The 13,195-nt window shown below is 39.8% G+C and overlaps 1 protein-coding gene across 2 annotated transcripts in view; it reads right to left on the bottom strand.

Moving 5' to 3' along the window:
- Positions 1-13,195, bottom strand: part of pi4kaa (phosphatidylinositol 4-kinase, catalytic, alpha a) — a 31,728-nt gene that overhangs the window by 14,287 nt on the left and 4,246 nt on the right. For both annotated transcript variants that reach the window (XM_015032454.1, XM_015032455.1), the window contains exons 5-30: positions 12,533-12,605; positions 12,182-12,444; positions 12,033-12,099; positions 10,812-10,960; positions 10,565-10,630; positions 10,256-10,352; positions 9,962-10,153; positions 9,774-9,874; positions 8,474-8,603; positions 7,466-7,595; positions 6,827-6,922; positions 6,564-6,747; positions 6,273-6,373; positions 5,208-5,376; positions 4,236-4,286; positions 3,968-4,076; positions 2,794-2,930; positions 2,576-2,709; positions 1,978-2,060; positions 1,832-1,902; positions 1,539-1,663; positions 1,374-1,455; positions 1,204-1,287; positions 1,023-1,112; positions 438-557; positions 90-182 (exon numbers count right to left, since the gene is read on the bottom strand). In XM_015032454.1, coding sequence (XP_014887940.1) covers positions 90-182; positions 438-557; positions 1,023-1,112; positions 1,204-1,287; positions 1,374-1,455; positions 1,539-1,663; positions 1,832-1,902; positions 1,978-2,060; positions 2,576-2,709; positions 2,794-2,930; positions 3,968-4,076; positions 4,236-4,286; positions 5,208-5,376; positions 6,273-6,373; positions 6,564-6,747; positions 6,827-6,922; positions 7,466-7,595; positions 8,474-8,603; positions 9,774-9,874; positions 9,962-10,153; positions 10,256-10,352; positions 10,565-10,630; positions 10,812-10,960; positions 12,033-12,099; positions 12,182-12,444; positions 12,533-12,605 — 2,997 coding nt within the window. The remainder of the gene's footprint in view (positions 1-89; positions 183-437; positions 558-1,022; positions 1,113-1,203; positions 1,288-1,373; positions 1,456-1,538; positions 1,664-1,831; positions 1,903-1,977; positions 2,061-2,575; positions 2,710-2,793; positions 2,931-3,967; positions 4,077-4,235; positions 4,287-5,207; positions 5,377-6,272; positions 6,374-6,563; positions 6,748-6,826; positions 6,923-7,465; positions 7,596-8,473; positions 8,604-9,773; positions 9,875-9,961; positions 10,154-10,255; positions 10,353-10,564; positions 10,631-10,811; positions 10,961-12,032; positions 12,100-12,181; positions 12,445-12,532; positions 12,606-13,195) is intronic.

The raw sequence follows: 13,195 nt of genomic DNA, 5'->3' as shown, positions 1-13,195 counted from the left end.
CAATGTTAGTCATTTTTTTAACATATCGGTATCGGTCCGATAAGCAATACTGGATTACATGGCATTCAACACAATGCGGATGACCGTACCTCTCCGGCGTATCTGTTCCGTAGGTTCAGGGATGCCATGAAGTTGGAATAATCCTTCTTCACACAGGCTGGCCTCTCAGTCAGCTGGGTGGACTAATGGAGAAAGGGATTGAAATGATCATTTATTAACTCCATACTCATTATGTCATAACTAAAATCTTCTAAAGTCCTGGCATCCTCAGGGTTGTTTTCTTGACCTCCATTTATTTCCCCATTTTTAAACCTCTAAATTTCTCTTTGCATTTTTAAAGTAAAAGAAAATAAAACAGGCATCTGTCTGATTGGTCAGAATGATCCAGTTATGCAACTTTCAAGCAAGTTAAATGAAGAAGTCAGTTTGTGACTCACCCCCAGAGTGGTACTCTGTCTGTTGTAGCCAGCAAAGTGCAGGATGCTTTCAGTGGCCATGGCCAGACCCGTGTGCTGGGACAGACCCGAGACCCAGTTCTGATGTTTGTTCAGGTACTCCTGACGCCGCATGGAAACGGGGAGTTCAAACTTTAAATGATAGTCTCTCTCATGTTGGACATGTTAAGTTGACATTAACATTTCTTAGGATTGACAAGTGGCATTTAGAAATGGCACAAAATTTACTTTTTCACTAGACCTTATACAAATATTCCGTTAATATAGAAGTATAAGGACTTATTACAGATACTTTCAATTTCAGTTTTTCTTTAAAAAAAAATCTAAATCTGAATAAAGAAACATTTCTTAAAAAAAATGTTCTCACCAAGTTTTTTGACATTTAGCAAACGGAAATAATTTTAGAAACTATAACCTGGAACAGGAGTCATTTGGTCTGACTGAACCTCAAATAGCGAGAGGAAACAGCGCATGTGTCTTTTTATTCTGCGTATGTAAACTTCTAGTTTCAACTGTGTAGAACTGCTTTGTGCTGCACTCTTCAAGACGATAGAGGAGAAATATTACCTGTAGGTGGGACTTTGTTACAGACGGAGCCCACTTCATAGCCTCCTTAAGGATTTCTCCACACCGCGCAGCAAAATCTTTGACAATGCTCTAAATATAGAGAGAAACGTTAACATAACATGTTCAGAATTGATTTTTGGGATTTTATTTTGCATCAAGATGAGTTAAAACAAAAAGTTACCTCCCTGGCTTCATATGTGTCCGGGGCAGTGATTCTGTACGGGGTGTCAGGGATGTCATAATACGGCTGATCTTTATGAATGTCCTGCAACACACCGTCAACACTCATAAAACCTTGGTACAGATTCACAGATACACACTGCTTTGACGGATTAAACAATCATCACTCACTGCACTGAGGGACAGGGAGAGAGTCTGCAGGATGTCCAACATGGTCTTCAGCACCCGGCCGCTCCAAAGCAGGTGGGGGAAGCTGAGGGGAGAGACGTTGGAGTGTTTATGAAAGACAAAGAAGTCATTTTGAGAGGAAGAACCGGTGGATCGGAGCTGTCTTACGTTTCAGCCAGACCAGACAGGTATTTGTCGGCCACTCTGCGGATCCGCTTGTGGATGTGGTTGAAGTTGACCAGGAGAAACTGAGCGTGGCGTTCCAGTTCCTCCTCGTGAGCTTTGGTTTTAGGCTTTTTAAACAAAAAAAATATGGTAAACGGACTGTGCTGAGAAACAGTAAACAAATAGCATTATAAAAATATGTTCATTTTCTAACGAGGTTTGAAATTATCGATGTAATGCAGACATCAGGCTTGATAAGTTGCTTTGGTTCTGAAAGAGTGGAAAGCCTCACGTACTTTTTCAGCCATCATTTGAAGGAAAACCTCAAACACCTTGTCACTGACAGCGATCACGCACTGCATCATACCTGGAAAAATATGGATTTAATACACCAAGGACAGTATTTCTCTGTCAGAACAGTTTCCTTGTCTGTGGCCGTTACCAGATTTATCCTTCTGTATCGCTCTGTCTTCAAAGTAACGAAACATGACCTGGAAGCGGTCCGAGTCCAGAGAGTGCAGCATCCTAAACATAATGATAAACAAAAACAAAGATGGAGTGAGGTCATGTTACTCATGTAAAGAACAACGCTGCAACTACCGATTATTTTAGTAATCGATAATTCTGATGATTAATCAGATAAAAAAAATAGCCACAGTCTACAGATTATTTAACCATTGAGACTTTTTTATACACTGTGAGAAATATATTTAAAGACGCAAACAAACTATTTGTTCTTGTTTTAAACAAGACAATAAACATTTTATTGCCTAAAATGCAATAAAATAGCATTCATTTAAACCGAGTGAAACTAAAACTATGCCACTTGAGTAATATATATGTATTTTAAACAGTTTTGTCTTAGTTACTGCTCTGATTATCTTATCTATTTTTGAGTCTATATGCTCTGGTTAACGATTAATCAATCGCTAAATTAAGGGACGATTATTTCAATAATCAATGTTTAATGATTAATCCAATTAATCATTTCAGCCATAGTAAAAATTAGAAGTCCTTTTGTTTTGGAGGCATCGTTTTACCTCATGTACTCCAGCCTGTAGACAGACAGCAGGTATGTGGACATGGCAAAGTCCAGCTTGTTGATGAGTGCGGCCACCTCTGGAGGCGGGTCCAGCAGGTTGATGATGGTGCTGCGCAGGTCATTCAGCTCCGCCTGAAACATAGCAGCTAGAGTCAGAAAACTGTGCACCTGCCTCTGTGTGTGTGTGTGTGTGTGTGTGTGTGAGTGTGTTCGTACTGGAGTGACGGTGTCGTTCTTCAGCGCAGAGTTATACTGAAGTTCGGAGCGTAAAGGCTCCCCGCTGGGAAACGTCAACAGCGGCGATTTGGTTGCGATTTCACAAACTCCTTCGTACCACTCCTCCGGCCACAGACCTGATTGTTTCAACAAGGACAGAGGGAAAGAAAAAGGAGCTGAGTGGAGCACAAAGAATAGATTTACAAACTTTCTGTGTAAAAAGACAATAATTCTTGTTCTCGATATCTGCAGGTTTCAGCAAGTCAAATTTAAGACTTTTTAAGACCTTTTTAATGCCACCATGAATGAAGTTTAAGACAAAAAAGAACTACAACATTCCCATCCTGCTGTATTAGAATAAAGAATAGTAAAAACTGTGAAATTTCATGGGATTTGTTTGTGGCTCTTGGCAACAGCTTTGTACTTCTCTTCAGCTTTAAGGTTTTTTAAATTTGCACTTAAAGGCTCCATCTCCATTCATTTCCTATGCAGCTTAGGGGCGACAATCGGTAGCTCTCCTCCAGCCAAGTGAACAATGACATTCTCATAAATGCTGACCTGACCACAGATAAATTTTCACCTCGATTGGTGATGACTTTTGCCTGTCACTATTGTTCGTCACTCCCCATGTGTGGTAGACACAAAAAGCTAGTTTGTCTTAAATTTACCTCAGATGCTTACAAAGTCATGAAAATCCACTTTCAAAATGTGACACTTTCCTGACATTTTGAAGCCCAGAGAGAATTTCTGCTTAGCCCAAGCTTCCAGACAAAACAAGACAGTATTTTTTCTGAGAGATTAGACATATTAGTGTGAAAAATCCTTAAACAGATTGAAACTAAAACTTGGCCAGAGAGTTGAGATTCTCTATTAATCTATTCAATTCCCTTAACTATCTTTTGCAGGGCCTTATCAAAACACAAATTTAAAATAATAATTTAAAAAAGTAACAAATATTCTGTTGCTATGAACTGTATCGCTAGTTTTAATGTTACCTGAGGTTTTATGCCAATGTATCACTCTAATTTCTCTGATAAAAGCCTGAAAAGATTCAAAACTTTAAGTGAATGTTTAAATGTTCATTTCCAGCTTGCCATACTAAAAATCATGATACTGGAAAAGGTGAACGACAACATAAATGATTTACAAGCAGGGTTGAGTAAATGTATTGTACCTGAGCCCTCCACTGCGAATCCCATGACGACAGAGTAGAGCCAGAAGTCTCTGAATAACTTCTGCAGACGCGGCTTTGCCTCCTTTATTGGTGGCAACCTCTTCGTCAGCTAGCATGGAAAACAGAATTATGCTTCAAAACGGCCATAAGTATACCTGGAGGTTTAGCATTCAGCATAGTGAGAAAAGGAGCTTTCAGTTTCAGTTTTGCCTCAAGATAAAAAAAAAAACACAAAACAAGCAAAGAGCTGAACATCTGGATCACTTACCACGGCGATTACCGGAATGAGGACGCCGAGGTTTCCAGCACTGCTAGAGGCCTGCAGAGAAACAAAAAAAGACACGTTTCTGCTTTCCAGCTCAAAGATATTCAAAGACGACATAATTAAAGACAAAACACAGTTACATTGCTGGGATGTAGTAAGTTAAAGCTGCAAATTTTAGCGTTGACATAACCAATCTTTAGCCTCAGTCTTAGTGAAGAGCTGTCACACAATCATTTAATTTCCGTAAGATGTCTGTATGAAAACTATAAACGGGATTTTAAATTGATTTCATGAATCATTTTAATCTAAAAAAAATGATTCATATTAGAAAGAAGATATCATTATTCCCATTAGACCCAGTAGTGTGAGTGCAGGCCAGCCCTGAGACCGGTGGGTATTAAAGATGGCTTTACTGTAACAATTCCTCCACATGTAAAGTCTAAATAAAGTCAAAATTCACTGTGATTCCTTCAATGTTTTAATGCACATTTGAAAAGGATAGTGGAAACTGCAAAACTGGAGACATTTTCCTCAGTTTAGCAGAAAAGTTTTTACGCTCGCTTGAAGTTTGGCTTCTCCAAAATAACAGAGTTAATGTGCTAAAGGAAAGATGGAAACAAAAGTAATGACTAAGTTTTGACGTGGCGACCTTTCACCTCCACTGGTGGCTCTGTGCTTTACTAGAGGTATGAAACTCTGAGAAACTTCTAAATCCAAATCTCCAGCTCAGAGAAGAGGAATCTCTCCAATTTTCTGAGATGTGAGATTCATGCTAGTTTATAACCTCTACGTCCTGCTTGTTAGAGCCACACATAGCATCAACATCTGATGAAAAGGTGCTTTATTTGGATTTTTTTTTTTTTGCAATATTTTAATAGTTTTGCTCAAAATTCGCATGACAGTTGGATGAAAACAGTAAAATGGACTCACTGTGAGAGTTCAAATGTTAAGTGTAAATGTTTATAAGAAGCGTACCTTCAGGGCCGGGCCTTTGTCCGAGGCCCGCTCACTCGCTCTCTTCCCCTCTAAGCCCAGCTGCACAAAAAGCTCCAGCAGGTTGACCAGCAGCTCGTCCACCATCTGCTCGGCCTGCATGTTGGCTGCTATGTTACCCAGAGCGTTTATAACAGCCAGAGAGCAGTGTCTGCACAAAGAGGAGGGAAGCAAGTAGGATCAAAGTCCAGCATACAGATTTATAACATCATGGTAAATAAGCAGCAACATCTAATCTATAATTGTCTCTTATGTTTCATTTAGGTAGTTTTTATTAAACACTTGAGGATCTTTAAAGGGGCAGGATTGTGTTTTCCAGGCACATAGAGCCATTTTATAGCACAATCAAGTAACTATGTTGACTTTAGTTGTTATAAAAATTCTGTATGTAACAAATATGACTTAAATTATGCTTTATAATTTAATGTCCTGAAATTGGGCCTCTGTCTCTTTAAGAAACTCCTACTTTTTCTGAAGCTCTGCCTTCAGGAAGTCATCACAATATCATTAACCATCTATTAATATTCTAACAACGTTTTTACCAGCGTTGCTCTGAAAAGTAGCTCCTAGAAAGAGCTTAGCAGATGTACAGTTCCTCCAGGTGTTTGCTAATTACTGCTGGCTAGTCTGAAGGATCTGGGTGGGGGCTTGGAAACTGCAGCTTCATCAGACCTTTGGTGAGCCAGATATGACTGGAGGACAAGATCGGCTTCACATGTATCGGCCGATCACCCAAAACCAAGGAAATGTCTGCACCTCTATATTAAGTGACATCTTAAAGCCGTTGGTTGCACTGGACTTTACTATTTACAGATGCACACCACAGATTTTCAGATGTAAAAATGCTTAAAACTGTGTGTCCTTCTCTTTCCATTTCACATTTCTGTGTTGGTCAATCACATGAAATCCCCCAAAAAATGCATTAAAATTTGTGGTCATCAGGGGAAACGTGAGAATATTCCTGCGTTGCATAATGGAAGAAAAACTAACTGTCCTGCATATAACCATCAGAGCTATGATGTAAACTTGTGCCAAGGTTCCCCTCACCTGTAACCGTGGTCTTTGTAGTCTTTGGTGGAGTAAACCATGGAGCTCGCTTTGACACTGATCTGCTGGAACAAATTCCACACTTCCTGGTAGATGTATTGCTAAAAGAGAAACAAGAGCGACTAATTGACTTCCTACAAATGTCAATTTTTAAAGTGATGACTCACTTTTACATTTTTTTTGGTTATGTGCAAAAATCCATTTATTTGAATAATTAACATCACGGTTCGCGGCGGTGAATCAGCAGTTTCTCTGTGACTGGAGGCGAGAAAAGAACCTGTCAGCTCTCACATTGCCTGTGATCACCATGCAGCCCAGCTGATCTATGATGAGGACGTCGAGCTGCGAAGGTGGCTGGCAGAACTTCTGCTGCAGGATCTGCAGGATGGGCTCCATCACCCTGGGCGTGTCGCGCAGCGCCACGGCGATGTGGCCCAGAGCTCTGATGGTGTGGTCCGGGATCAGGTGAGCATCCCTGTTAAGGGAGGAAAGGACTTTAAACACTCCGTTTCAGCACAACTAGGTGGGTGATTTTTTTTCTGGATCTGGCTTACTTGTCATTTTCCTGGTAGATGTAGAGACGGTTGGACAGACTGGCGAGGAAAGCCTCCACGATGACGTTATCCATCGTGAGGCCAGCTTTCAGGCACCTGGAGAGAGCAAAGAGGGAATCCTGCTTTGGAACTTGGAAAAAAAAATATCATAACTTCCTGTTATGCTAACTGTTTTGCTACATGATCCTTTCTACTGGCCTGGTACATTAAAATACATATTAGGACCTTGTGCAGTTTTCTGGAATAGTTTTTCCTCCTCCTTTTATTTTTACTCCCTGGAACCAAAACCAAATGAAACAAAAGCAGATAGAAATCTACCCTGAAAAAATCTCTGCTAGGTAATTTCTTGGTAAAAATTAAAAACCAAGCAAGTTTATTTGCATAGCAGGTTCAGCAACATGGCAGTTGAAAGTGCTTTACATTGTGAAAACATAAAAGGAAAACATTCTAGTCTGGATTTAAAACAGAGTTTGCATGCAAATACTTTAATGAAACCCTACAAACTAAATAAAAATAAAGCAATTAAAAGAAGAGTGGACTTTATTTTTTCAGAATTTCCTCAAATATGGAGAGACATCAAGCCTTTTTGAGGAGATTTTAAGATGAAAGGTTGAATGGTTTTTTTCCACTCTAACTCACCTGCATATGTTATCGATGGAGATGTCCCGCAGCTGTTCGTACATGGACGGCTGGCTCTTCTTGCTTGCATTGGTGCTGATGGTTGACTGAGAATGTTCATTGGTCACATGGATCTTGATGTCACTTCCTCCTTGAAAAGACAGTTATTTTGTAAGACACACTGTATTAGATCAGTGGTGGGTACATTTCCACTAATCCGCTAACAGATGAGCTAGGTTTGTGTTTAGCGCTTTTCCTAACTGAAAACGTTTAGCGCAGTTAGCGTCCCCTGAATTAAAGTTTCCAAACCAATTCCAAATGGCCTCTTTAGTTGGCTGTTTTGCGTTCAGTTGAATAAAGTTCGACATTTGGTCATCGACTAGTAAGAGTTCTTCAGGTAATCAGATGTTTACATTCATGCTCTTATTTTGAAATGGGTGAAGACTGTTATGCTGCAGTTCTGTTTTCTCTCCCGTTTCCTTCACCCCCCCAATAACTTTATTTTTAACAAGACACATACAAGAAGAAAATAAAACATGGAAAGTTGAGAACAAGATTTAAACATAAATACATCATATAAGAGCATCACATAGGATGTAAATTATGTCAAAATTAAACTGGTGCTCAAGGGTTGTAGTCTCAGCATTAGCTTCTGCTAAACACCATGTTGCTAAGTGCTTTTGGTAATGCTACGGCATTAGCTGCTAGAAATAAAAATAAAATAGTGACATTATTCTGCTAAAACCCTTTAAAAATGTATTTTTTAAAAATGATAAAGGAGTAAAATGAAATTCAGTTACGTATTATGGCAATAGTAGAGACAACAGTACAAGGAGCTGCATGCTACACTTTTCCTTCCCCTTTATAATAATGTGCCACTTTTTGTTGGTTCATCTCATAGAATTAAAAAAATTGGGTATTTTTACTATTTGTTGTCTGTGACTTAAATACGAGACATTTATGATAATGCTACATGCATCCCCTCTATCTGAGGAGGACAACTTGTCCACTTGGGAGCAACATTGTTACCTGGAGCGCACTGGCTGTGATATTTGTAGAGCTTCACCAGAACAGGAGAGGGCACCACCAGGAAGTCTCTGAGAGACGTGGTGACGGAGTGCGCCACGACAGGAAAGCGCTCGCACAGACGACCCAAACCCTGCACACAAACACAACAGCTAACAGCTGCTAGGCATCCAGCTTTGAACCACTTTCCACTGATTTCATGCAGTCAGGAAGTAACAGTGTAGCTATGGTGGCAGCTCAGTGACGCTTTTGTCACCAAATGAAGTCAGAGCTGGGATAGAAGGTCAGGATAAAGAAATAGAAAACCTGAAGTCCCAATAGGAGTCTCCAAGTGATCTGCTAATTTGCAGCGTACCAATATGCTAAACAGATTAAATGTTACACCAACATCATGTTAGTTCACTGCACTCCTGCTTTCACTAGGCTAGGCGGATTGTATTGAATTACAATGAATGGTTCACATAGAGAAGCAGAGAATGTTAGGTTGCATGCATGCATGTTCATCTCTTTGTAACTCAGATAAACTAAAATAATCATCAGGTTCGACAAAACTCAAAATTTGATGTGCCAAAGCAAAGATGAAGGCCATCATTTAAAAAGGCAGTACTGTGTGTTTTCCAGGCTCATAATACTGTTTTATAGGATGATTAAGTAACTACATTACCTTGAGTTGTTGTAAAAATGCAATATATATCTCAAGGATGACTTAAAAAAAAGAAGTTTTTCACTTCATAATTTAGCGCCTTGAAATTGAGCCTCTGTCTCTTTAAGAAACTCATTTCTGAAACTCCGCCATCAGGAAGTCACCACAAAATGGCTCCTCCATTAACCCTTTAACAACGTTTTTACCTATGTTGCACTGAGAAGTAGCTCCTATAATGAGATCAGCAGATGGGAAGTTCCATCAGTGTTTGCTAATTGTTGCTGGCTAGTCTGAAGGAACTGAGAACATTAGAACACGATGTGAAGCTCAAAAAAGTTAATTTTACATAATATTGCACCTTTAAATAATTTTTTCTTTTAGGTTAGGAATGTCCAAAAGTTTTTGTCACATGGACCAAAATTGTCAATGGAACAAAAAATCTGCAAATTCAGATTCCCCCTCCCCCAAGTCAGTTTTTATTTTTCAATTCTTTTGCAGATTTGGAAACTAATGAAATCAAATTGCATACTTTGCCAGACTAAGCTCTCCTGTAATTGCTGAGAATTCACCAAACAAAAGATGAAAGTCAATTAAACTCTAAATGCTTTGTAACAATGAAAACATATTTTAGAATTTACTTCTCTCATTTTTTTTTCTCACCTGTAAGCAGCATATGAGGAGGGGCATGTGGGCGATGATAACTTTACTAGAAGTCTTCGACTGCAGCTTCTCTGACAGTTTGGTGCAAAGGTTCTCAGCGCCTGGTGAAAAAAAACAAAACAGCTTTCAAGTCATGAGAAAAATCAAATTACATTTTGTTAGACTGGATCAAATGATCCAAGTCTCACCCTGTTCCTCTGTGACAGCCCAAACCATGAGGTCAACACAAGCAGCGTTGGCCTGGCAACGCAGTTTGAGCGGGCTCAATTCACTCTGAAGGTACTCCACGTCATGGAGAATCCTCTGCAGCTCTGACTGGCTGCTGCTGAACTGCTCCAGGACGAAGTCATGAACCTCCTTCACATAGTCAGTCTGAAGGTCTGAACCATGAAGAATATATTTATTTATTAGGGAAACTATGACTAACTGTTAGACATAGTTTTTCTAAAAGATTTGAAGAACGTCAAGAGCGGTTTCCTCACCTTTCAGATTGTACAGAGTGTCTCTCAGCATTTTAAATATGGCCACATATAACGGGTCACTGAAGGTCTTGTAGTAAAGATGAATTTCTGGATTGCTCTATGAAGAGAACAGCATCAGTAAGTAATAACTGTTACAAGTACGGGTGCACAGATTGCAGTTTTCTGGTCTGACTATGATTTTGGCCTACAGATATTTTTTAGTCTGACAAGCTGGTAAATAAGGCAACAGAGTTGATAAGTTGGCAACAGTGGTGCTAATCTAATGACATCTTCACAGAAAAGAGAACAAACTTGGTGTAAGAGTCTTACTTCCTGGTATTCTGCTAGGATGCCATCCAGTGACTTCAAAAACGACTCGGAAACAAATTGCTCAACCTGATCAAAACAAGCAAGCAATGTTTATTTTAACAATAAACTAATGGCAGAAGATATGAACTATTTTCTGTTTGCATTACTGAGGTAATAGTGTAACTACAAAGACTGAAGACAGAACAGATTTCAGTTTTGCACTGTGCTGTGATTAGTGGTGAAAGTGTTGAGTGGAGTTAGCGCTAACCATGTGAAGGAGCTGCCTGAGCATCTCCAGAGGGACCTGGAACTCTCCGGAGCTGCTCCCAGTGAAAAGAGGAGAGACAGAGAAGCTGGAGCTGATGGTGGAGAAATAATAATCGGGGTCCACGGCGCTGCCATCAGGGAGGTAGGAGCCTGGGGGAAGAAAAAGAATGCTTTGAAGGGGAAAGGAGGTTCTTTTGGGAAAAAAGTGGTGAATTAGTCAACGTATTGTGTAACTTGAAATTAAGAAAATGAATGGAAAATGAATGGAATCACAACAATTATAAAAAACAATTGTAAGAAGTTTGTGTACTGGGATGAGGTGGTTTTTCGACTGCATTGAAATGGATGTATTTTATAAAACTGCATTGGAAACATTTTTTTTTGCATCACACGAGTCACTTGATCAACAGCCGGATGCTGCTACTGCTGAAAACAATGAAGAAGACGACAGGAAGTGGTCGGAGGAATACCGTTTTGTGTTTTTCAGACAGCGTGCAGCTGGCTCCACCAGAGTTCTCACAGCGTCACACAGCTCATGTAAAGTTGTGTGTCATTCTAACATGTTGAATTCACAGCTCCTCTGTAAAATCACAGATTACAATTTCTCTAAAACGCTGCATAGGTAGCTGCTAATGATTTTTTGCATTAACAAGCTTATTCACGTGTGATTTTCATTTTATTTCTTATCTAATTGAAACAACACATTTGCCAAATTGTATTTTTTGCAACATTAATGGAATGCTGACAAAAATGTACGCACATTTTCAATGGAAATGTAAGTAAAAATAAACATTTGGAAATGTGAACATACTCTGTTTATATTATGCTTCCTGGAGCGTTTCCATTATAAATGTGTGCAAAACTTTGTTAGTATCCCACTAATGTCAAACAACACAATTTTGCAATTGTGATGCTTTCATTAAATAAGAAATGCAATTAAAATCACATGTGAATAAGTTTGGTCATGCAATAAGTAAACACACCACATAATCATAGTCCAACCACTTCCTGTCTTCTTCTTCTTGGTTTGTTCCAGCGGCAACAACTGGTTGTTGATCATGCGACTCGTGTGACGCAGAAAAAATGTTTCCTCTGCAGATTTGCTAAATGAACCAATTTCGAAATTGCCCTGTTTCCATTAAGTTAATTTATTTTTAAAAATTGTCAAATTGTGAATAATATGATCAGTGGAGACGATCATGGCACTGCACGGGCTGTTTACCTTCAAAGTACTGCGCAGACGGATCGGCAGGAGAGCTGGGCGTCAGTCCCGTTCTCTCTGGACTTGCCTACAAAACAGACACACGGTGATTCTTATTTTAACACGAGTCCCAAGTCGTCTTGCCTGTTCCACTCTGGAGCCGCCGATACCTGTTGTGAAACGCTGGACACAGAGGAGGTTTTACGTTTCAGAGAGTCTCCCTGACACACCGTGAGCAGAGAGCTCGGCAGGATGGAGCGGAAGTCGTTGAAGGAGCGCCGTCGGGCCACATCGCCGCAGTCACCTACAGAGAGCAACGGGGCAGCGGGTCGGGGGAACAGCTTGGACAGCAGCGGCTCGTCCGTGTTACTGTATCGGCCAAACGCCCTGGCCACACCCAGCAGGCTGGGCACAGTGTACCTGCACAGGTATCCTGCGAGACGAAATGGACGCAAAGGATAAGATTATCTGGAATAACTAGGGGAAACATGGAGAAACTGTAAAGGGTGTTGGGTTAGCACCTTTATCGTGAGCATCTGGATTTTTGCAGATGTCTTGAAGGACCTGCATGATGTCCATGAGCGCCTCCAGGATCTGAAATACATGGCTGGCTTTTCAGCTAGTTCATGAGGACGTAGCGCAAAAGTCATTAAATCTCATGTATATCATATCTGTATAGTTCTATCTTCAGACAAGGGAACAGATGTTTTTTTAATCAGCATTGATTTTCCAGGCCCTTACGGTGTCACAGTGCATCAAGAGTTCGACAACAACAGGACAAAATTCAGTTTTTCTTTGACCTTAGCGTATTGGGACATTTGCATTTTTAGAGCGTTGTTGTTGTCATGTAGGATTATATGAAGGGTGTGACCAGCCAACCATTCTAGGAGAAACGATAACATTCAGTAGGTCATCTATGTATCATCAGCATATCAAAAAACTCAACTGAATTTTTGGAAAAGTTGACTCAAAGAAAGGATAAAGGCCGAAAGAGAAAGAAAAACATACACAAGTCTATATCTCTGAGGATCTCCATATAATTTAAATAAGTCACGTGTTATTTTGTTTTATTTCATACATTTTTTAATACAAATATAGCCTAAAAGTGTAGCTTGTTTATTCACAAACACACTTACTTGCCGTTCAATCTTTTCATTCTAAACTCTTAACCATTTTTGGACTAT

The sequence above is a fragment of the Poecilia latipinna genome, unplaced genomic scaffold (assembly GCF_001443285.1).
Source record: "Poecilia latipinna isolate Pla-1442-1.1 unplaced genomic scaffold, P_latipinna-1.0 Scaffold242, whole genome shotgun sequence".
In the NCBI taxonomy this organism is placed as follows: domain Eukaryota; kingdom Metazoa; phylum Chordata; class Actinopteri; order Cyprinodontiformes; family Poeciliidae; genus Poecilia; species Poecilia latipinna.
The sequence above is the reverse complement of the archived record's forward strand: the minus strand, read 5'-3'. Positions and strand labels throughout refer to the sequence as shown.